The sequence below is a fragment of the Penicillium roqueforti genome (assembly GCF_015533775.1).
Source record: "Penicillium roqueforti strain LCP96 04111 chromosome Unknown scaffold_25, whole genome shotgun sequence".
Lineage (NCBI taxonomy): Eukaryota > Fungi > Ascomycota > Eurotiomycetes > Eurotiales > Aspergillaceae > Penicillium > Penicillium roqueforti.
This window is the reverse complement of record NW_024067589.1, coordinates 65342-87850: the sequence shown is the minus strand read 5'-3', so window position 1 is coordinate 87850 and position 22509 is coordinate 65342. Positions and strand designations below refer to the sequence as shown.

Here is a 22509-nt window from a genome sequence, read left to right as displayed (position 1 = left end):
GGAAAATACAACAAAGTAAGGAGGGGTCAAGTGAAGAAGAGGGTTAAGGGGAATAGCCTTACAAGAGTTACCAAAATAGCGTGCCTGAGGTGCCCAGTCAGCTTCGTTTCATCTTAGGGCGGTGGGACCCCTCTCTGGGGCTGAATGTTGCCACAATTGGAAGTTGGAATGCATGTTCAGGTCATTTTTATATATATTCTTGGCTTATTTCATATATCTAAATATCTGTTGAAATACTGTTTATCATCGCCTTACTTCCTGTATGCTCATGCGGATGTAACGGACAGAAAGCTTGATCCCGGGGTTCCAGGGCTACGTTGAGCGGGCTAACAGTACTATACCGAATCGACGTGGAATGGAGCCAAATTGCTTAGGGGGGTCTTGGCTATTATTTGTTTGGGGATTTCTGTTTATCCTACTTAATAGAGTGTAACTGCGGGGTGGATGTATAGATCTAGAAGTAAACACTGCAAGACGTCCTATATTAATTGAATAAAGCGATGTGTTCTTCAACTATAAGCCTTCGACAATGCCCTATTTCTACCTATTTAGGCTCAAAACCCGGGGTTTCCATGTCACTCAATTGAGCACGCGACTCATAGTAAAGCGATTTGCAGTGATTGGCACAATAACACTCAAGACCTCAGTGTCTTTTGATAGCAAATATGTCCAGGTCAAGCTGTCTTCACAGTTTACCCAGCCATACCAAAATTACCCCAACTCCACGTGGACAAAACCAAGGGTTACATGGTGAATACCGGGCATACGTGACCCCTTCCGACATGTGGAGAGCTCCTATCATTCACTTCCGGCTATATCGAGACCCCAATCTCCCTTTGATCCCAGTCTATCACCCCCCAGCTGATCATGATTCCATAACCTCACCAAATTAATAAACTGACATAACCCGATCCTCCGAACGCCCTCACAATGTGGCGGGATCGAACCAACCTGTATGCATCCCCATGTACCCTACCCAAGCGCAACCCGTCATCGCCGGACAGAGCCAAAAAAAAAAAGAAAAGAAACACCACCCATAAAACTCAGCCTATAAAGCATGCCAGCAACTAACACTCCACCTCCAAATCCAGCTACCTCTCCTACCGCCAATCCCTAATCCACCACCCAGCTAAAAAGCCACACTTCACACCAACCAATGGCTTCTCCGACACACCCTCGCACCCGGAGGAAAATAGGCGCCTAATATCCGAAACAGACGAAGATGGCGACATGGTCATTGAAATGGACCTCTTACCGCCGCGCTGGGTCGACGTGCAGGAAGAGGTCTCCGAGCAGTTAGCCGAGATTGCCCAGAACTCCGCCCAGCTGGACAAGCTGCACCAGAAACACCTGCTCCCCGGCTTCGGCGACGAGGACCTGCGCAAGCAAGACGAGGGCGTTATTGAGCGCTTGACGCAGGATGTCACGCGCTCCTTTCATGATTGCCAGCGCGCTATCATGCGCATCGAGACTATGGTCGGCGAGTCTAAGGCGCATGGGGGTGTTACGAGTGGGGAAGAGACTATGGCGAAGAATATTCAGATTTCACTTGCTGCGAGGGTGCAGGAGGCTAGTGCTAGGTTTAGGAAGAAGCAGAGTACTTATTTGCGGAGTATGAGACCCTTCTTTCTTTTTGTGTTCTTGTTCTTGTTCTCTTCCCGGTGAAGGCCGAATCGGTTGGTTCCATGTGCTGATTTGTCTCTGTCCAGAATTGCGAGATCTCGAGGGTATCGCGACACCGTTCGATGGCACGGCTACGCAGACCCAGAACCCATACACGGATCCGTCGATGATGGAGTCAGATGCCGACAGATCCTTTTCGCAGAACATGTTACAGCAGACTTCACAACGGCAGACCGGTCAGAATGATGCTGCTATCGCACAGCGGGAGCGCGAGATCAATGATATTGCAAAGGGGATTATCGAGCTTTCGGATATTTTCCGTGAACTGCAGAGCATGATTATCGACCAGGGAACCATGCTAGACCGTATAGATTACAACGTCGAGCGAATGGGTACCGAGGTTAAGGCTGCGGATAAGGAGCTTAAAGTGGTATGTTCCTTCTTTACTAGCAACTTCCCCCCCAGAGCGAGGAACTGACTTATATAGGCTACGAGTTATCAACAACGAACCACTAAGCGTAAGGTCATGCTATTACTCCTGTTGATCGTCGTGGGAATGATAATTGTACTGGTTGTGAAACCAAAGGGGAAGTCTTCCCCGCCGCCGCCTCCGGAGGATGAATCTTCGAACAATATCCGCTCCGTGTTGGCTTACCGGGGGCGAAGACATCAGTTGTCGAACCGCTTCGCGCGAGATCGATGGATGGATCCGGATATATTCCGATGATGTTTCTTTTTTTAATAGCATTGGTTCATAGTTAATGTGACCAGAAGAGCAGACGTTCCCTTTGCATATTGGTAGTTGCTGTACAACATAGCTGCTTAGTTTTAGAGTAAATAGGCAATGGATATGGAGATGCTAGATCTCACGCAAGACACTTACTTGCACTGGGAAAATTCGAAAATTGGACTACAGACCTGTAGATCAATGCCAGGTTACATTATACATTTAATTACTTCATACACGAGATAAATGATATCGAACATAAGCCGATTGAATAGAAAAGAAATGAATAAATCACACGAAACGGCGCGATGCACATAAATTACCAGGGTAACATATGGCCTCGATCATAATACTTCAAGCTCACTCACCGATTACCCTGGGTCGCAAGCAGATCAGCTACATCGGAATCTAGATCGCCGGCTGCAAAAGCCGCATAGTCCTCCTCACCATGGGAGATCTTGCGCCTCTTTGCATGGACATCGGCAGCGACATCGAAGTCATTGCCATGGTTCGGAGAAATGGTAGTGGGTTGGTCGGAGACGGCAGTCCCGTTGCCTGACTGCTGCATGTTGGCGGTGTTCGTAGGGTTCCATTCTGAGACATCGTCGTCTGCCTCTTCGGTAAAAGGGCCGCGGCGAAGCTGCTGCTTTCCTGGTTGTGGGGATCCCACTGGCGTAATAGCCTCCACCGGGGGAGGTGTCAAAGCTTCGACTGTTGGGCGGGCGGGTGCATCATCGTGTCCGTTGTATTCACCAGGGTTTGTGGAGGACTCTTCACTGGGCAGACCGCGCATAATCGCATCTTCGACCTCGCGCTTCTTGGTATCGGCCGAGGCTTTCTTCTGTGAAAGCTCGGCGCTAATGGCCTCTTCTTTCGATAGCTCTGCACGATTGGTCTGCAGGATCTTCTCGAGCCCATCGATCAAGGCGCGGCGCGACTTGATTACTTCAGAGAGAGAGTTTTCTGCGTTGGCGAGTGTCTTCAAGAGTGAACTTAGACGCGCAGCGTGAACGGGCAGTGTAGCCTTAGGAGTTTTGGGGTCATGAAGCTTGTCGAATTCCGAAGTAGCGGTTGTTGCGGAATTGTGGGAGTTGATGACAGCCTTGTTGAGAGCAACCTGCAACGGGTTGAGAGGCTGCAGTTCGGACGGGGAGGATCCCGAAGAAGTGTCCTTGAAGAAAGATCCTCCGAGGGTTTGCTTCTTGTTTGTAGGACGAGCTTTGTCGAGTTCTGCAACATGATCAGTTTAGATAGTGCATCCTCGTGTCTATTGATTCGACCTACCGTCTATGCGAGCTTCCACTGCATCCAAAATAACCCCGTCAAATACATTGCGTTGTCTCCAGACCTCCACGACTCGGCGGATCCTTTGCTGGTATTCATTCGAGGAGCCCTTGTAAGCAGCTGACGTAGCATCGACGATGATCTATTGTTCTGTTAGTTTGAGTTGCGATCGTGGACTGGCAGGGAGACGAACCGGAGATAGCGCAATGAGGAAATCATTTTTTCCGCGTACTTTAGATTGCTGGGCCACCTCTATAGATATGATTAGCAAGCGGAGTGCGGCTCATGTGTGGAGGACATGTTGTACCATTGGCTAGGTAGATCAGGTTGAGTCGCTTGGGAGGCGGCGAGTCGCGGATCTTTTGAAGCCAGATCTGTCCAGTCCGTTCAGCATGGCGTCTAGAGTTACAGACAAAAGAATTAGCAAGTCTCTTTGAGGCTGGAACAAGTGTCTGTACCTGTGGAACATGACCCATTGCGCAACAGTAACGATGCTCTCCTGCGTGTCATTCAGAGCCGATAGCTTTGCTTTGACAGCGTCATCAGTGAAAGCCATGATGACAAAAATAGTAAGCACTTGTTTTATTGAACAGCAAGCTTTTGAGAAGTGAAATTATCAGATCTGAAGTGCAAGTCGCAATCGCTGTTAGAGACAAATAGACAACGAGTAGAAATTGGAGACCACTGGAGAGATTTGGAACCGCGTTGAGTGGCAATCAAGTAAAGCCACCGAAATAAAGTCAAAGGAATATCAAACGAAAATCTGAACTCCCAACCTTTCTCATCACAAGTGAAGTTGACATCAAGTGGTTTGTACCCCAAGCTTGAGACATGGATAAGCTTACCGCCCCGGATCCGGCAGAACAACGGGCCTCCGAGCCCGCCCAGGCCACACCTGTCAACACTACTTCCTATAACTATCTACTTCCTGGTCCTTTGATTTCTTCTCCTTACGACCATCTTCTTGATTCAAACGTCTTTATTGAGTCATACAACAGTCAAATACAATCCATTCCCAGCATGGCTGACCGTTTCCCTTCCCTAGAGGACTTCTCTGAGGGTATGCTCAACCCGCCTTACTTGCTCTCCTTACACCGGAGCTAACATGACCCGCATTTAGGTCAAACCGAAGTAGCCGATATCCAAGCCACCACCGATGACGATTTCCTTGCTCGCGAGCGTGCTGTGCTCGGTGAAGACGCCGAGCAATTCGCTACTTCTCAAGACCACGTTGCCGACGGGAATGTAGGCGCGGGGGATGATGACCTGCTCGGTGCAGGTGACGAGCCCGTTGAGGAGATTGGCCAATTTGAATCAGCATTCCCCTCTGTAGCGACGCAGAACCTGAATGAGGTACGAATTGGCTATTGGATACATGGTGGTGGACATGCAGTATGCTGACCAGGGGTTACATCTATGCAGCGCGTTGCTCCCGGCGGCACAATCACTGGCTCCGGCTCACCCTTCCCCCGTACCGGATATCAGAGCGCACAGGAACCCGAAGATGAGGGAGATGCCGTTCGGTGAGTCCAATCTCAAACTCTGGATGATGGGGCGCATTGCCTTTGCGATCTGCATCCATCCTGTCTCGGCCCGGATCCCCCAAGCTAACTTCTGTCTTTGAATTCTCAGCGAATGGCGCGAAAAGCGTGATTCTGAGATTGCCCGCCGTGCCGAGGTCTCCGCCGAGAAGAAGGACAGTACTGTCAAAAAGGCACAGGAGGATATTGACGACTTCTACGTTTCCTACAACAATAAGGCCGATAAGAACCGCTCCCACGCCCGCGCCGAGGCCGAACAGTTCCTCGCCAACCGGGAGGACACCTCCGCCGGAGGCACCAGCTGGGAGCGCATTGCTAAGCTGGTTGATGTATCGGGCAAGGGCTCCGCGGGCGGTGCCAGCGGCTCCGGAAAGGAGCGTTTCCGTGAATTGTTGATCGACCTCCGAAAAGACCAGGAGGCTCCTGGCTCCAGCGGAATCTAGGTGGTTTGCTTTGGCGTGTGGGGGATAGAAGATTCGGGGGTCCGGGGTTAAGACATGGTTCACAAGTTTCCCACATTTACTCATCTGATATGGCTTTTTCTACATCCCCCTCCCCGCATTATTTGGTAGCCTTGCCGTGATTTGGGCGCTACGTCTCTTATTCTCTTTTTATTTTATTTTACTCCACGCAGCGAAGTCTCTAGGGGGGTTTGTAAATTAGTATCTCGCTGAAATTGATAGCATCGTTAATACCACAGATTTCATTCTCCGGCCGATTCGTGCCGAGTAGATATCTTTATTACACGCTTAATAGTACAATACGGATGTACACCAATCATGGAAATAGTTGGACAACCAGTTCTCGGATCAAGAGAAATAAATGCATACTTAATTCATATCATCGTCGCTTTTGAAGCATCCTTAGTCAAGCTCGGTAATATCACCACCGGGCTCACCAACTTCCTGCTTTCCCTCTTCTTCCAACTCCTTCAGTTTCTTCTGGCCCTCTGCTGTCGTGGCGTCGACGATTCCTTCCTCCAAGCTGAGCATGCCGCCATTGCCCAATTGCTCCACAACGACCTCTGCCTCCTCGACAGACATCTTGCCGAGAACCTTGTTGACTTCGTCCAAGGACTCGGTTGCCAGTGCCTTTTGCAGGTCTTCAGGGAAAGCGTCGAAGATCTTGCGTACCTCAATCTCAGTTGGATCTTCGCTATTAGCGGCAGGAATGTTGATAGTGATCTTGGTGTTGGGGTCAACAGCGTGCAGCTGGATTTGCTCTACGCCCGCAGGATCGTTGGATGCTGAGCCATCCTTGCTGAGTTCAGCGGAGCGGGATTTGATACGAGCGTAAGTATCATTGACATCATTAAGGAATAGGGTGGATGCGCGGTGATCCTTGGTGGTGATGCTAGAAGTTCATATGTTAGCCATTGACCGGGAAAAAAAAATAGCTAGGAGGTTGATATACCGAGTGAAGAACAGCTGGATGCCGTCACGACCGAGCGAGCGGCAGTATTGCAGAAGTAGACCTTGGTGCACGCACTGGCGAGCATAGGCGTCTTGACCCTTGAGCTGACTGTTGAATGCCTCAACAAGTAGTCCGTCGGTCTCTTTCTCGGCGACAATTTCGGGGTTCGCTGAGATGAACTGAAGACAGGCCTTGTAGTCTCCAGGCTTGAGCTGAGCGAACTTCTTTGCAAGCGGACTAATCTCGATATCGGCAGGATCATCATCGTCGCCTTCATCGTCAGCCTTGGCGGCGGAGCTTCCCGCACCAGGGTTCAGGAGCTCAACAGAGCTCTCCTTTGGTTTGGCAGCCGCCTTCTTCTTTTCATCAGCCTTGGCCACATGTGATTGGTTGAAACCTTCGTGTAGCTGATCACTGGTGATCTTAGCGCCTTCCTCCTTCTCAAGTTGCGCAAGCTTTGCAAACAATTCCTTTTGGAGTCCTTGAATCTTTTCTAAGTGTCCATTCACACCCTGAATGTATGCCTTGAAGAGATTGTCAGGCTTAGAATCACCAATTTCCTTCTTCACCTGATCCACCAGTGAGCTCATCATCTGGGAAAATTTGGGCTGTTCCGGTTCGTGTGTGTATACTCCCTCCGGCGGGGTGGGGGCCTGGTCTTCGGCGGGGTTGCTTGCGAACTCCATAATTGTTGTGAAAATGAACTCATCAGGGGAAGCAGACGAGTCCTCATGCTTCTTGAGAGACTCAAGAAGCTTATCGATGCGTGACAGCAATCCATCATTGATAATGCGCTCGTACTTCAGGGTTTTGATTTCATGGCGACGTTGCTCTCGTTGCTGGTGAATCTGGGCCTGCTTTGCTCGGATGAAAGAACGTTTATCGACATTGGGATGAACTTCGACATCCGAATCATCTGACAGCTCCAAGGCGTCCCATTTGCTATAATCAAGAACCATCTTGTCTGACAGTGAATGTGTAGAGTAGGTATGAGGTGGGGTGGTGGGTGTATTAGCGGCAGAGGAAATAGGTGAGAGACAATGTTTCTGATCTTGACGTGAATAGCAACAATTTGACCAATATGTTTTCGAAGTGATTTATTCTTATGAAAATCAAAATAAATGAAGCTCTAGCGCCCGAGCAGATGAAGTATCCAGAGCTCTCGACGGGCTTCTATGGGCGGTAGATAAAGGCAAAATCACAAGCGGTCAAATAGGGCAGAATCAGCCCCGAAAACCGCTTTTCCGGTGGCCGTGGGTGTCCGGCGAAGCTCTAGACACATCCGTTCATCCATCGCACGTTCCAAGGAGCTGAATGTGTGCCATGTGATGTACTCAACTTGAACATATTCCGACTAGATATGGCAGGTCGACGTCTTATTCGGTGACATCATTGTAACTCTATTCCGTTTCGATCCAACTCCGATCCAACTCCGAGATGCGCGGTGCCAGGCTGCCGGTCTCTCTGGCCTTGGGCGTTAGCCCACGGCAGGCTTTGAGACCATATAGCTCCTTTGCTTGCGATCTACTTCCCAAAACAAGATCGTCTCTTATCTCTTCCGGAGACCACAATGGGTTGAACCGTCTCAATTCAACCGCCTCGGGTACACTCCGGGATGGTGCCAACCCACTATTGCTTCAAAATATCAGCTTCAGATATACCGCCTCTACATCTCGCATTGTCTCACAAGCACGCTTTCTATGTTCGACTTCTCAACTTCGCCAAGCGAAACCACCCGCAACCTCCATAGAGCCAACTACTCGGTCAGCTACAGAACCGAAAGAGGAGGAGGAGGACAAGGGGTTTGAACTATCTGAGCGAGCAGCGCAGGCAGCGCAGGTCAACATGAGCGCTAGACTGGCCAAGGAAGGCGCAGCGGGAAAGAAGTCCGGGGTTTCAGAAATCTGGCGGCTTTTGAAGATCGCGCGCCCCGAATCCAAGGCCCTCGGTTTTGCCTTCTTTTTCCTCCTAATCTCCTCGTCAATCACAATGGCAGTTCCCTTCTCCATTGGTAAAATTATGGACTCTGCGACCAAAGGTGTAACCGAAGGAGGTAGCGAATTGTTCGGCTTGAGTATGCCCATGTTTTACACCGCTCTCGGTGGAATCCTACTTATTGGGGCTGGTGCAAACTATGGGCGCATCATCATTCTTCGAATTGTTGGCGAGCGAATTGTTGCCAGGCTACGCTCCAAGCTTTTCCGTCAAACTTTCGTTCAGGATGCCGAGTTCTTCGATGCTAACCGGGTTGGTGATCTGATATCGCGCCTTAGCTCCGACACTATCATTGTTGGCAAGAGTATCACGCAGAACTTGTCCGATGGTCTACGAGCTGCTGTTAGCGGTGCTGCTGGGTTCAGTCTGATGGCCTATACTAGTGCAAAGCTGTCCATGATCTTGCTCGTCTTGCTTCCTCCAATCGGTCTCGGGGCTCTCTTTTACGGTCGAGCTATCAGGAACCTCAGTCGTAAAATTCAAAAGAACTTGGGATCGTTGACTAAGATTGCGGAAGAGCGTCTGGGCAATGTCAAGACTAGTCAGTCGTTTGCCGGTGAAGTTATCGAAGTCCGCCGGTACAACAAACAAGTCCGCAAGATCTTCGAGCTTGGTAAAAAAGAGTCTTTGATTAGTGCAACCTTCTTCAGCTCGGTGGGTCGGCAGTCTTGATTCTTTTGCGCTTTGCGACTTTGACTGACTTCTTACTAGACTGGTTTGATGGGAAATATGACCATTTTGACCCTGCTATATGTTGGCAGTGGGATGGTTCAGTCAGGTGCTATCAGCATTGGAGAATTGACTTCGTTTTTGATGTACACTGCCTATGCAGGCTCCAGCATGTTCGGTCTCTCCAGCTTCTATTCGGAGCTGATGAAGGGTGTGGGTGCGGCGAGTCGACTCTTTGAGCTGCAAGATCGTCAGCCCACGATCCACCCAACCAAGGGTATGAAGGTTGAAACCGCGCGTGGACCCATCCGGTTTGAGCATGTCACGTTCTGCTACCCTACCCGTCCCGCTGTGAAGATCTTTCAAGATTTGAACTTCGAAATCCCTCAAGGAACTAACGTTGCGATCGTTGGACCATCTGGTGGAGGCAAATCCACTATTGCGTCAATTTTGCTCCGGTTCTATAGCCCCACCAAGGGCAGGGTCTTGATCAACGGGAAAGATATCATGGGAATGAACGCCAAGTCCCTTCGCAGAAAGATTGGCGTGGTTTCCCAGGAGCCTGTACTTTTCTCTGGAACAATCGCCGACAACATCTCCTACGGCATGCCTCGAGCAACACGCTCAGAGATCATTGCTGCTGCACGCAAGGCTAACTGTCAATTCATCAGCGACTTCGTAAGTCCACCCAGCAGCTATTATTTTTATGATCCTAGGCTAACCTAATGCAGCCTGATGGACTTGATACTCACGTTGGGGCTCGTGGAGCTCAGTTATCTGGTGGTCAGAAGCAGCGGATTGCCATTGCGCGTGCCCTTATCAAGGAGCCTGATATTCTAATTCTGGATGAAGCCACTTCCGCCCTCGACGCTGAATCCGAGACCCTCGTTAACAGTGCGTTGGCCGCTCTGCTTAGCGGTAACAACACTACAATTAGCATTGCCCATCGCCTTTCCACCATCAAGCGCTCCGACACTATCATTGTCCTAGGCCCCGACGGCAGGGTCGCCGAGCAAGGCTCCTACGAGCAGCTCAGTTCTCGCCCGGATGGCGCCTTTACGAAGCTTATGGAATGGCAAATGAGTGGTGGCGAAACAACGTCACCTTCGGGCAAGCCGACTGAGGCCGATGAGCCCTGGAAGCTCCAGACGGAGTCAGAACCTGATCTGGAGGAAGATGATGTAGAAGAGGTAGAAGAGACAGCCTCTTCGAAAAAGGAATAATCGTACTCCACACCTCGTTCACTCCTCCTATTCCTACACTACATCTCACTATGATGTCTGCTCATTCTTGTAGATTTCTTTTTTCTTTGTCAAAATACATGTTCTCATCTACACTCACCTGTCACGGTTCTCACGTCCTCCCTTCTCCACCTACACATTCTCCCTGTTAGACTTTGCGATAGATACTATGTAATTACAGTGTACAAAGATCAATATTATTGTTCGAATTCTACTTTTTTTTCGGTTCGGTTTCTGTCGCCTCTGTTCTGGCATGTCATGGAAAAAAAAAGAAAGGTTATACTGAAGGACATGTGTGTACCGGATAATGCCTAACATCAGAACTTCGAGATCGCCGTCCGGAGTCCGGTGCGGGTCCAGCGACATATCTTGCTTAGTAACCAGTCATATGCGGACGACCTCGACAGCGCATTACAGCTCCTTGATATGAGATAATCCCCTTTTTTGTACAGAATCTTTTGCTTATACATAAGAAGTAGTGGTTGAAATACAGCCATGAACCGCATACGTAGTCTCATCGCCCGCCCAGCGGCATATGAGCGACTACAGGACTCCGCCGCAGACGACGCCGATGAGACAACATACACGCAGCGACAGCAGCAATCTCCCTTTTCAAGAGTACATTATGGCATATTCTTCCTCCTCGGGGTGTCTATGCTGTGGGCGTGGTAAGCGGAACTTAACAGTCTCCGAACCCGGAGGAAACAAGCCACATACATGTGTGTTGGGCCGACCATGAAGCTAACGCAGAGCATGATCTAGGAACATGTTCCTTGCCGCTGCACCATATTTCTACAGCCGGTTTCAGTCGGACGACTGGACAAGGCTACACTATCAACCGTCGATTCAGTCCATGTCAACCGTCACCAACCTCGGAGCCGCCTTTACCCTAGCAAAGCTACAGAAGAACGCGTCCTATCCACAGCGGATAACGTTTTCGCTGTTGCTGAACTCTGTGGTCTTCGCTATTTTGGCCTTTTCGGCAGTTGTCATGACCGATTCCTCGCCGCGAGCGTACTTTGGTTTCCTGATGGTGATGGTGTGCGCCGCGAGTCTAGCCACTGGTATCAACCAGAATGGCGTATTTGCGTATGTCTCCGGGTTTGGGAGGGATGAATATACCCAGGCTATCATGAGTGGACAGGGTGTTGCTGGTGTGCTGCCTTGCATTGTTCAGATCTTCTCTGTGTTGGCTGTGCCCCCGAAGGAGGATAGCGGCCGAGACCAAGAGCAAGACCCCAGCATGCCTCAGACGAGTGCGTCGACGTCGGCGTTTATTTATTTCCTTACGTCTACGGGTGTCTCGGCCATTGCTTTGCTGGCCTTCCTCTATCTTTTGAGGCAACAACCTTCTTCAAGACAAAAGTTGACAAGAGATGACGATGAGTCTATTACGGATGACCGTGAAAATTCCAAGACTGTCAGCCTCTGGACTTTGTTCGTCAAGCTACGGTTTCTGGCGTTTGCTGTTTTCGTCTGCTTTCTGGTCTCCATGGTATTCCCAGTTTACACGGCGGAAATCAGGTCAGTCAACGATCCTGCTAGTTCACGGATCTACGATCCTAGTGTCTTTGTTCCCTTGGCATTTTTGCTCTGGAACCTAGGCGACTTGACCGGGAGAATGTGTGTGGCTATTCCAGGAGTGTCATTGGGACAACATCCTCAGGTGGCTGCCATGGTGGCCATTGGGCGTGTCATTTTCATTCCCATGTACCAGCTCTGCAACATCAACGGCCAAGGCGCTGCCGTTAAGAGTGACATTTTCTATTTCCTTATACAGTTCTTCTTTGGTGCAACAAATGGGTACCTGGGCACAAGCTGTATGATGGGCGCTAGTCACTGGGTTGTTGCCGATGAAAGGCCGGCTGCTGGTGGATTTATGAGCATGGTTCTCGTCGGTGGATTGGCTGCTGGAAGCTTGTTGAGTTTCTCTGTCGCCAGTGGTTGATTTCGGTGCCGTATAACTTGTGTTCATCTTCTAGACACAAATATCACGAATGACGAACCATGAAAATACTTCTATCCTTTGGTCTCAGCATAAGCATTTGTTTGCTAGGTGACCCATTGAGCCCTTGAGCCCTTTAATGTAGCCCCTGTTTTCCGTTTGATAGGAGCCCTAAGTTGAGACCCAAGGCGAAGTTTGCCGGCTGTCCCCTTCATGTTTTCAATCACTCTTAAACACGCCAGTCATTTCGGACTTTAAGCGATCTCCTAAAAGCAATCACTCACCATCTCACATCTCCTAGTCAACTCCTATTACAAGCCGCTTGTCGTCTGATCTTCTGTTTGCCCGCGCGCTTCCTCGGCGTCTTGTCCTTCACCCTCTCTTCTCTTCTCTTCCCTTTTTCCCTCCACACCGTTCCCTCTTTTGATATTTGTCTTTCCTTTCGGGTGTCCATCAGTAAGAGAAACATCCTGGATGTCTTTGATTGTATAACTTACAGTCTCTAGTTGTTGTTCATGATGATTTTCGTTTCATTGGCTATGGGCGGCTGGTGCCATGCCCTAGCTGTCCCTTCATTCTGGAGTCTACTGAGTGGACTCCTTGTCTTGGTGAGTACTGACATACAAAACCAGGTATTTAAGGTGTGGTGTGTCTCATTTCAATCAATTATCACAGTTTTTCATTTACTATGTGACCTGGATCATCTACACTCTCTGCTTCCACTCCCTGAGTGGCTACCCTGGACCCAAGCTGGCTGCCATCACTCCTTTGGTTCATCTCGTCTGGGACATCCAGGGCAAGCAGCACTCAACCGTGAAGCGTCTCCATGACAAGTACGGAGACGTGGTCCGCATTGCCCCGAATGCCCTCGTTTACCGTGCTGCACCCGCTTGGAAGGACATCTACGGTCACCGCAAGAAGGGACATAAGGTCTTCATCAAGGATCCCGCCTTGTATGCACCCACTCCCAACGGTGTCAATGCAATCATCACCGCCAATGAGGACAACCACTCCCGGATGCGCCGTTTGCTGACCCATGCGTTTTCCAACAAAGCCCTGCGCGAGCAGGAAGGGATCCTCCAGATGTACGCCAGCATGTTCATAGAAAAGCTTATGGGTCTCATGGGCAGTGCTGAATCCCAGGACATTGACATCACCTGCTGGTTCAACTTCACCACCTTCGACCTGATTGGCGACCTCGCATTTGGAGAACCCTTCGGCTGCTTGTCAACCAGCGAATACCACTGGTGGGTTCGGATTATTCTGGATGCTGTCAAGGCAAGTGCCTACCTCAAGGTGTTTTGGTTCTACCCTTTCCTCATTCCCTTGGTCCGCGTCCTGGTTCCCAAGCACCTTCTTGAGAAGCGCCAAGCCAGCTTCGACCTGAGCGTTGAGAAGGTCCGTCGTCGTCTTGCCCTAGGTGCCACTCGCCCCGACTTCACTTCATACATCCTCAAGCATACCAAGGATGGAAAGGGAATGTCGCCTGAGGAGATGGATGCAAACTCGGCGGTCTTTGTTCTGGCCGGCAGTGAGACTACGGCTGCCCTGCTTTCAGGTGTGACATACTACCTTCTGCGCTGCCGTGACAAGTACGAGCGTTTGGTCAAGGAAATTCGTGGTGCTTTTGACAAAGACGGTGACATCAAGCTATCTACCCTCGTGGATCTCCCGTACCTGAACGCTGTCCTGACTGAGGCAATGCGCATCTACCCGCCTATTCCTTCGATGCTTCCGCGAATTGTTCCCGAAGGAGGCGCCATGATTAACAAGAAATATGTCCCTGGAAATGTGAGTACAGTATGCCGGTACCGGTGTAATGTGGTGTTTTGTGGAAATGTACTAAGTGCATGGACACAACACAACAAATCCAATTTCTTAGATTTCTCAATACTAACAACAAGTAAATACAAACAGGTCTCCGTCTCTATGTCGCTTTACTCCGCCTTCCATGCAGCTGAGCACTTCAAGAATCCCGAGGCATTCGTCCCAGAGCGCTGGTTGAACGAGTCTGACGAGTACGCCAACGACAAGAAGGAAGCCTTCCAGCCCTACTCCTACGGTCCACGCAACTGTCTCGGTCAACAGTAAGCATCCATTCCCTTACTATCTACTCACTCCATCCGTGTTTTCCCCTCAGTCGTGCTTAACAGTGTTTGCTAACATTTTAACTACAGCCTCGCGAACGCCGAAATGCGCCTGCTGCTCGCCAAGCTCTTGTGGAACTTCGACCTGGAGCTTCTTTCTAAGTCTCTTGACTGGACTGACCAGAAGACCTTCGCGCTCTGGAGCCGCCCCGAGTTGATGGTCAAGCTCTTCCGTGCCGGTGCTGGTTCTGCACTCTAAATTCACGAATTCATGAGACAATTACGAGATCTCCTTTTAACAGCTCATCCTGTTGTGTTGTTGTCTCAACCGTGAAAAAGCATTGGGCCGAAAAGCGTTTGTCGAAAATCTAGCAATGGCGTTTTCTTCTTTTGTCTCGGGGTTGCGGCTGGGCTGTTTGTTTCGTCCTCCCTGGGATTGTCAGTACATAACATATGTACCTAGTCATCTGTGGGCTACTCCCCCGGTACAAAAGATTGGAGGCATTTGAAAGTGGGCTTTCGCTAGAATAGAAAAATCAAAATCAAAATACAGTCTTCTGTCATGGTATGGTCACTTGGCCGGAAACCGCTAGACAGTTTATTATGGCTGTTCAAAAATCGTATTTGATTATTCTCACTTTTGAGGCAAAGCAATATATTTTGCATGCAATATAGAATATGAAGATATTGTATATGCAAATCCCTTGTACTAGTGAGGCAATGCGCCTTTTATCTAAATAACTAGCCCCAAGCCCACAATATGTGAACAAATGATAACTCCTAACCATGCAAATTACAAAGTCCATGTAACTCCCAGGCAATGCTTTTTCGTATACTAAGGAATCATCAGAAAAAGTCCTGTTCACTCAGCCATCGCGAGTCCATCGCGTAGGCCACCAAATCCGCAGCGCAACACATGTCTTCGTGTCCATGCTCCAAGTCGAGGAGCTCAAGGACGGCTTTTAGTCTGCCCTCTAGTGCTTGCTTCAGCCGCGAGATACTAGCTTGCACGTCTTTGGACTGTCTTTCCTTGAGGGACCCGGCCATGTTTTGGTCTTTCCCTTTGGATGTCTCCGGTTTTGGTGTCATTCTGTTGGGCGAACAAGGCGCAAGAGCCTTTCGCTGTGGCTGTACAAACAATGCTTCAGGCTTGCGATTTTTGAAAAGACTCTGAAGCAGGAAGAGTAGCCACACCAAGTTGGTGCGTGGAGAGTATTCTGCCCAGATGCCAGGAATATCCGCTACCTTTTCTGTTTCTATAGGGCAACCAGTATAGAGTGTTGCGCGCATACTGAATTTTAAGTTAGCAAGTTGGTAAAGAAAGCAAATCAGCGGAGATAGGGTAACATACTATCGGTAGGTGTTTCGTTGCATAATCTCGTCTTCATCTTGGCCAATAGCATCGAACAATTGCTTCTTGTCCAGATCAGATGATGCAACCTCAGTGAGACCAGCGGGGTCATCGGTCAGGAGTAGATCCGCTCGAGAGAGCGAGTAGTCAATAATGGTAGTCTCAAGGGAGCTGATTCCAAACCCACTGCAGGATGACTGTCGTGCAACATCAAATTCTGTGGGGGGATCCAAGCAACCATCTTCCCGCGTAGAACGTATACAAACATTTCCTAAATGAAGATCTCGATGTTCGAACATAGCATACTCCTCTGCCCGGGCCAGAGCCATGGCAACTCCCCAGAAGATATCATAGATTTGGAAAATCGATGACCAAGCGAACTTCTCGAGTTCACATCCCGCATCGTCCATCTCCACGATTGCCCATAGCTGCGTATCCGGATAAGCTCTTTTGTTGGATGGATTGGGATTTAGGCAGTCATCTTTGGTTTTCTTATAGTGGTCCCATGCATTTTGGAACGACTCTGGGAAACGACCTTGAACAACATGAATCTCTCTAAAGCGAGCAAAGCCAGGGATCGGGTCCAAATATTTGAGCATTTTGACCTCGGAAACAATCTCGTCGATGGTGGTGAATTTTTTGGATCCTGGACCGCTCTTTGCTCGCAGAGGCACGACCTTGAAGACTCCATCGCCATATGATTTCAGTTTAGCCAACTTTGACTTGGACACCACCGGCCTGCAAGCTTCTTCCCGCAGGTGAAGCTTGTAAACTTCACCGTAGGATCCCTCTGCGAGTTTTGCGACGTGGAACATGTTCGCTGATCGTGAGGCCCACGAGCTGAACTTCTGAATGCCTTGGGCGGCAATCGGAGATAGTGCCTCATTCAGAATTGGGCTAACATAATCACTGGCCTTGCTGTCGTGAACAACTCCAGATGACCGTCTTGGTGCAGGAATCTTTTTTCTTTCCGCTCTTCTTCTGGAGGATGTACTTGGCTTTTCTCGATCCTCGCTTGTGGACTCTGGCATCATAGCTGGGGAATCTGGGATGGCTTGAGGAAGTATTCCTGGATTCTTCGGGCATATCCTGACCTCCACCATCGTTTCGCATTTCTTCGGTTCTAGCTTCGACTGCTCCGAGAAGGATTCGAAGGAGGATCGCGGTGTCAGGGTGTCCGAGGTATCCTCTATCGTAGACGGACTCGATTCACCCAAGGGAATTTCCGTCAACTCTTGCTCTTGCTCGCTCTCAGTTTTGATAGGCTTTGTGTAATTGTCTTGTTGAAGGGTTGAGTCGTCATCGATTGCCACTTGGGCTAGTTTCGCTTGGAGGCTTTCCACGGGGTCGAGATATTGGGTCTTGGATCTGGTATCTCTAGCAGGGCTTCCATGATCAAATACTGCCCTAGGGGCATTGGCTCTTCGTTTCCCGTACACTCTGCGCTGAGCTACGGATTTGGGTTTGGATTGTTTGGGTTCCATTGGTGTCGCGTGACTCGAGACTGGCGAGTGTGACCGGGTTGACATTGTCGAGGAATATTTATACACTCAGTATACTAGCCCTGATATGTGGAATCTCCGTGTAAGGGGGTTAGGATGATTCTGTTCGACAGGAAGCGGTCGAAAGAGACGATTTGGGCCAGAAGTGATGGATCGTGTTGATGTTTAACCTAATCGGGATTAGCGTATGGTTACTGCGGTGAAAACATTCTGCCCTTGGCCTCTGGGCTTTTATTGTACTGTTTTACGGAGTATACGGGGAAGGGAGTGCTTCAATTGATGTTGCTTTGGTTTACAGACTATTGAGTGCAAGAAAGCTTTATGTGATTGTGTTTGAACAGAAATAGTTGGCTTATGTTCAGTAACAAGGCAGAAGTCCGGGGAAAGGGTATACTTCTCCAACCCTGCCTCATTTTATACAAGGGATAAAATTCTTATTTTCATTTCATTGCTCTGTCCCTGAGACCTGCACTTTCTCTCGGAGTCTTCTTTCCCTTACATCGTACATGAAACGAACGTGGGACTCATACTTTAAGATCTGCATCCCCGTGGCTGTTTCTGTACGCTGGCTGCACTGCGTATAGTATGACACCTTCAGAAACATCCCGTGTTTCCCCCCCCTTTCTCCAGATTCCGGGCAACACGGTCATAAGAGAGCCGATAGTCCAAGAGTCTAGATACGTGCAGCCCGAATACCGTGGACGGTGAATGGCCCAATATCATCCACAGTGGACATGACGCCGGGGCTGACCGGAAGTGGTCCCTGAGAAGTCACACTGTGACGTACCGCCCTTGTAGTATCCGGTCGAAGGAATATAGCATAAACGCGAAAAAGAAACCCAAAAAAAGATAAGAATACTTAGAATGATACATCCAATTAAAAACGAACTGAATAGTGAAACAAAATAAGCTTAATGAAGAAAACAATAACAGAAAAGTCCTTAAGTGACCCGGAAGCACGCGCCTCGGGTGCTTTGCCTTTTTTTTCTGCTTTTTCGTTTTCCGCCTCCCGCCCTCCCTCTCTCTTCTCTTTGAGACTTCATCCAATGTCCTTCTAACACTTTTTAATCCTTTCTCGATGCTTGGGCATGGCGTTCAACTTCAACTGGTCGCCTTTGATGGCGGACGCGAGTTTTTATACTCGCGCCCAAGATCTGCTTACTGCCGCACTTAACAAATCGCCAAAACCCCCCATAATTGTCGATGATATTCACGTCACCGAGTTGAACTTGGGATCCATCCCCCCCGAGCTCGAGATTTTGGAAATTGGGGATTTGGCCGAAGACCGCTTTCGAGGCATCTTCAAAATGTCCTATACTGGTGATGCCTTTCTCACCTTGAAGACCCGCGTTCAGGCGAATCCGCTCAATACCTTCCTGCTCACACGACCAACTTTTGGCTCGCCAGTACCTCTTGCTGCAGCGTAAGTCTATGGTCCCACTTATCTCTTATTTGACTCCAATCTATTAGATGTGTTTGCTGACTGTCGTGATTTTAGTACCCCGCTCACCATACCTCTACAAATCACCCTCTCCGACTTCAAACTTTCTGGATTCGTCATACTCGTTTTCTCAAAACAAAAAGGAATTACAGTCGTGTTCCGCAATGATCCCCTTGAGTCACTCAAGGTTTCGTCGACCTTCGATTCGATCCCATTTGTGCGCGACTTCCTACAAAAAGAAATCGAAGCCCAGCTTCGGATATTGTTCATGGACGAGCTTCCAGCCATCATTCATCGACTGTCGCTCCGTATATGGGTTCCGGAATATCGCACAGGGGAGGAAATGAACGACGAGACCGATAACACAGCCAAGTCAAGAAGCGAAGGCCCTGGCCAAGATCCTCTGGCTAGCCCGCCACAGGATCCCGTCGACTCACTCGGAAATGCATTGAATGAATCCGAAATCGCATCGCTCTCTCTAGATTCATCGGTCGAGACTCACTCGCTTTTCTCACAAAAGAACCTCCTTCGCTTGGCCGCTCTGACAGATTCGCAACGTACACTGTCTTTGTTCACTCCTTCGATCGAGGAAGTGGTGTACCGAGCATGGACTTCTCCAATCGATCCCAGCGAATTTTCCTCGAGCGTGATCTCACCACTGAGCCCGACCCTTTCACGAACGCATTCCCAAATGGGAAGCATGTCTTCCCTTCATGAAACCGCCAGCACTGTCTCCATGCAAAGTCGACCCTCTATGTCTGGCCATTCTTTCAGTACTAGTACCTATGGTCTGAGTCTAGGCGCTGGACGTCATTCCAAAGCCCACGCCCGGAAGCGCAAGAAGCGTGTTGTGGACCTGCGCCGCCCCAAGACAACTGATGACGCTATGAGCGTCGGCGATGAAAGCGTCATGACCGAGTCCTCCAGAACGCCTTCTATCGCCTCTGCGCCTCTGCCCGTTGTAAATGAGCCGTCAGATGACCCAGTCACACCACCTCTATCACCCGAAGCCGACTCCCATTTGCCCATTATCCCAGAAAGGCATTTGTCCAACTTCTCCCGCCCCACACGTCGGGATGGAGACTTATCATACTCCCATGAGACTATCCGTGGACCCAAAGCAGAGGACGTGCATGCCACCCCTCATGCTACTGTGCGTGGCTATCCCAATGAGAAGGCCACACCGGGGCCGTCTAGCAATCAACGGACCCCGTTGCCTACGACATTCAAAGACGAGAATGCCAACAACGAAAGCGTCGATTCCGTCCTGGTTGAGAGACTCGCCGGTGAAATCGCTCGTCGAATGCGCGAGGACAAGCTTATGACAAATGCATGCAGCGGCTTCTGGAGTCGCCAGCGTGAAGACAGCCCTCCCCCAGCGTACGGCCACTGAGCACTCACCTCCATATATCTTCTACACTCGAGCAACCCTCGAGCATGACCGTTACGATTTCCTTACTTCTCCTTATTTTGTCTTACCGTTTCTTGGTTGTTCTTTTGTTCTTCCTTTTTTGGGGCTTAACTGATATTTCTTTGGAGCGGGAGTGTACAAAATTGGGTCCTGTCATGGTACAGCTGGCGTCGAGTTCTGTTCGGGGTTTCATTTTTACATGATACCACACTCATTAGCCATTGTTTTTTTATGTATTTCTTATTTTTAGGCAGGTCATGGGGTACCTAGAGCAGATGAGATGGATATTGGGGGTCTAAATTATATGAAATATGTTTGTTCCCAATTGCTCCAATCGCTCCAATCGCCTAAATCGCCTAAATATCTCCGATGCGATGCGGGTAAAAAAGCTGGAGACAGCGCTAGACCGGGAGGAACTTAGCTCCGCACCGGGCACCGTGCACCGGACATCTCTCGATTCCTTCCCACTCCTTTCCCTTCCATCCATATCACACCAATTCCAATATGGCGGGCATGTTCAAGAACGTGTTTGGCTCCCATGAGGCTAAGCCCGATGATGGTATGTTAATTGATACATCTCAATTTCTGAGCTAACTCTGGTAGACTTCGCCGACTTCGTGGAAGCTCCCAACCCGTCGCCTGCCTCCCTCGTCGCCGACTCGACTGTCGTTCCAGCTGCCAACACACTGGCCGCCAAGGCCGTCCCCTATACAGCCTGGTACCGGGTATGGGAGAGGACATCCCCGAGCGATTTCAAGCAGGAGGCGATGATTATGCCCTTTATCCTCTTGATTGTCCTCTTCCACCTTTGGGGAGTGCGCAAGAACCGAAGGAGGGCGAGGGACTGGGCGCAGGCCCACGTACCTTCTCTTCAGAAGGAGTTTGCCGTCGTCGGATTCGATGGAATCGCCCGACCGGCTGCCGTGGACGGGATCACCGTGGAGCTCGCCAACCCCGAGTCGCTGCTGAAGGAGAAGACCGCCTCCGAGTTCGCCGCGTATGCGACTGGCCGCCAAAACGTTGCCTTCCTCGACGTCAACATCAAGATGCCCAAGCGATACAACCCCATCACCTTCGTCATGGAGTATGTCTTGGGCTTCTTCTTTGAGAGCTGGGAGCCCCCCGTTGAGAAATACGAGGCTCTGCTGTATGCTTTCGATGGCAAAGAAAAGGACCTGGTTCCCGTTATCGCTAAGGATGCTTCCCCTGTTAAGCTGCCTAGCTCGACTTACGACGGCTTCATCTGGGCTGTTGTCCACAAGAGCCATATGCGCAAGTTCCGCAATGACCGCTACGATGCCTCTATCACTTTCTCCAAGGATAATCCTAAGCTCCCCTCGTGGGTTACCGTGATGACTGAGAGTGCCGAGATTAGCGATACTCTCCTCACCCCGGAGTTGATCCAGGCCATTGAGCAGGCTGGTAATGACTTTGAGTTCTTGATCGTGACGGACCAGCCTGTCGACAGACCGACCAAGTAAGTAGCATCAGTGCGAGGCTTAAATCGGATTCGTTACTAACCAATGTGTGTTCCTAGGATCGAGGAGACCGTCCCCAAGAAGCGCATCCAGCTCTCCGCCAACCTCGCCTCCTCTGCATCAGGCTACGCCTCCACCCTCCCTCTGTTCAATCAATTCCTACGCTTATCTGACAAGCTGGTCGCCTCCGCCCATTTCCGTGGCGAAGTCATGCGCAAGGTCCGTAACGTCCGCGAAGAAGAGATCAAGAAGCTGCGACGTGTCGACGAAGAAGAGAAGGCTGAGGAGCGCCGCATTGCCGCCGAGAAGTTGAAGAAGGATGAGCGTGAGCGCATCCTACGTGGAATGAGCGCCGAGGAGCAGCGCAAGTTCCTTGACCGCGAGGCTCAAAAGGGACAGAGGCGCCAGGCGAAGAAGAGCACCCGGAAGGGCTAGATGGGTGTCTTTCGCTTTGGAGGATTTCTATTCTGTCTTCTCGCTCCTTTCTGTGGGAAAGGTGCGGGTTGAATGTCTTATCCTGCCCTTTTGATACCTTTTTTAATTTGATGTATTCATATTTATTTGTGGAAGATATGATATCTACCATGAGAGTGGGATGCAATCTTCATACGTTCAACTATATTCAATGCAGATTTTATATTCAGATCATTGAGGCCTGTGTCTGATTTGAATTCCAGGGAAGTAACGAAGTAGATGGCGTTACTGCCGTACATCTCGTCAATCCCAACATCCCAACCTCACCCCATCACTCCAATCCAGCATCAACAGTCATTCCAATTACTCGGTTATCCTTATATACTC

The 22509-nt window shown here is 49.8% G+C and overlaps 10 protein-coding genes across 10 annotated transcripts; 7 read left to right on the top strand and 3 right to left on the bottom strand.

Annotated features, from left to right (window-relative positions):
- Positions 1 to 930: 930 nt before the first annotated feature.
- LCP9604111_7673 (t-SNARE syntaxin TLG2) lies at positions 931 to 2350 on the top strand (the record flags this gene model as incomplete). The annotated part of the gene is made up of 4 exons (XM_039075731.1): positions 931 to 953; positions 1092 to 1612; positions 1710 to 2053; positions 2111 to 2350. 4 exons carry the CDS (start codon positions 931 to 933, stop codon positions 2348 to 2350), a joined length of 1128 nt encoding a protein of 375 aa, XP_038926288.1.
- Positions 2351 to 2714: 364 nt separating this feature from the next.
- On the bottom strand, positions 2715 to 4190 carry LCP9604111_7672 (CTD-interacting domain-containing protein; the record flags this gene model as incomplete). Its single annotated transcript, XM_039075730.1, has 5 exons — positions 2715 to 3580; positions 3635 to 3776; positions 3828 to 3886; positions 3942 to 4033; positions 4093 to 4190. The coding sequence occupies 5 exons, from the start codon at positions 4188 to 4190 to the stop codon at positions 2715 to 2717; spliced, it is 1257 nt and encodes a 418-aa protein (XP_038926287.1).
- Positions 4191 to 4465: 275 nt separating this feature from the next.
- LCP9604111_7671 (clathrin light chain CLC1) lies at positions 4466 to 5618 on the top strand (the record flags this gene model as incomplete). Its single annotated transcript, XM_039075729.1, has 4 exons — positions 4466 to 4694; positions 4755 to 4987; positions 5057 to 5157; positions 5267 to 5618. 4 exons carry the CDS (start codon positions 4466 to 4468, stop codon positions 5616 to 5618), a joined length of 915 nt encoding a protein of 304 aa, XP_038926286.1.
- Positions 5619 to 6038: 420 nt separating this feature from the next.
- LCP9604111_7670 (Hsp90 co-chaperone CDC37) lies at positions 6039 to 7547 on the bottom strand (the record flags this gene model as incomplete). The annotated part of the gene is made up of 2 exons (XM_039075728.1): positions 6039 to 6528; positions 6589 to 7547. The coding sequence occupies 2 exons, from the start codon at positions 7545 to 7547 to the stop codon at positions 6039 to 6041; spliced, it is 1449 nt and encodes a 482-aa protein (XP_038926285.1).
- A 478-nt stretch (positions 7548 to 8025) lies between these two features.
- mdr2 (ATP-binding cassette permease mdr2) lies at positions 8026 to 10475 on the top strand (the record flags this gene model as incomplete). The annotated part of the gene is made up of 3 exons (XM_039075726.1): positions 8026 to 9237; positions 9295 to 9930; positions 9984 to 10475. 3 exons carry the CDS (start codon positions 8026 to 8028, stop codon positions 10473 to 10475), a joined length of 2340 nt encoding a protein of 779 aa, XP_038926284.1.
- A 513-nt stretch (positions 10476 to 10988) lies between these two features.
- On the top strand, positions 10989 to 12441 carry LCP9604111_7668 (nucleoside transmembrane transporter FUN26; the record flags this gene model as incomplete). Its single annotated transcript, XM_039075725.1, has 2 exons — positions 10989 to 11161; positions 11256 to 12441. 2 exons carry the CDS (start codon positions 10989 to 10991, stop codon positions 12439 to 12441), a joined length of 1359 nt encoding a protein of 452 aa, XP_038926283.1.
- Positions 12442 to 12977: 536 nt separating this feature from the next.
- Positions 12978 to 14784, top strand: LCP9604111_7667 (cytochrome P450; the record flags this gene model as incomplete). The annotated part of the gene is made up of 4 exons (XM_039075724.1): positions 12978 to 13046; positions 13114 to 14229; positions 14356 to 14525; positions 14616 to 14784. The coding sequence occupies 4 exons, from the start codon at positions 12978 to 12980 to the stop codon at positions 14782 to 14784; spliced, it is 1524 nt and encodes a 507-aa protein (XP_038926282.1).
- A 587-nt stretch (positions 14785 to 15371) lies between these two features.
- Positions 15372 to 17360, bottom strand: LCP9604111_7666 (uncharacterized protein; the record flags this gene model as incomplete). Its single annotated transcript, XM_039075723.1, has 2 exons — positions 15372 to 15816; positions 15877 to 17360. The coding sequence occupies 2 exons, from the start codon at positions 17358 to 17360 to the stop codon at positions 15372 to 15374; spliced, it is 1929 nt and encodes a 642-aa protein (XP_038926281.1).
- A 1106-nt stretch (positions 17361 to 18466) lies between these two features.
- On the top strand, positions 18467 to 20212 carry LCP9604111_7665 (MDM34 family protein; the record flags this gene model as incomplete). Its single annotated transcript, XM_039075722.1, has 2 exons — positions 18467 to 18801; positions 18877 to 20212. 2 exons carry the CDS (start codon positions 18467 to 18469, stop codon positions 20210 to 20212), a joined length of 1671 nt encoding a protein of 556 aa, XP_038926280.1.
- Positions 20213 to 20734: 522 nt separating this feature from the next.
- Positions 20735 to 22143, top strand: LCP9604111_7664 (CCDC47 family protein; the record flags this gene model as incomplete). The annotated part of the gene is made up of 3 exons (XM_039075721.1): positions 20735 to 20789; positions 20834 to 21707; positions 21768 to 22143. 3 exons carry the CDS (start codon positions 20735 to 20737, stop codon positions 22141 to 22143), a joined length of 1305 nt encoding a protein of 434 aa, XP_038926279.1.
- Positions 22144 to 22509: the final 366 nt, after the last annotated feature.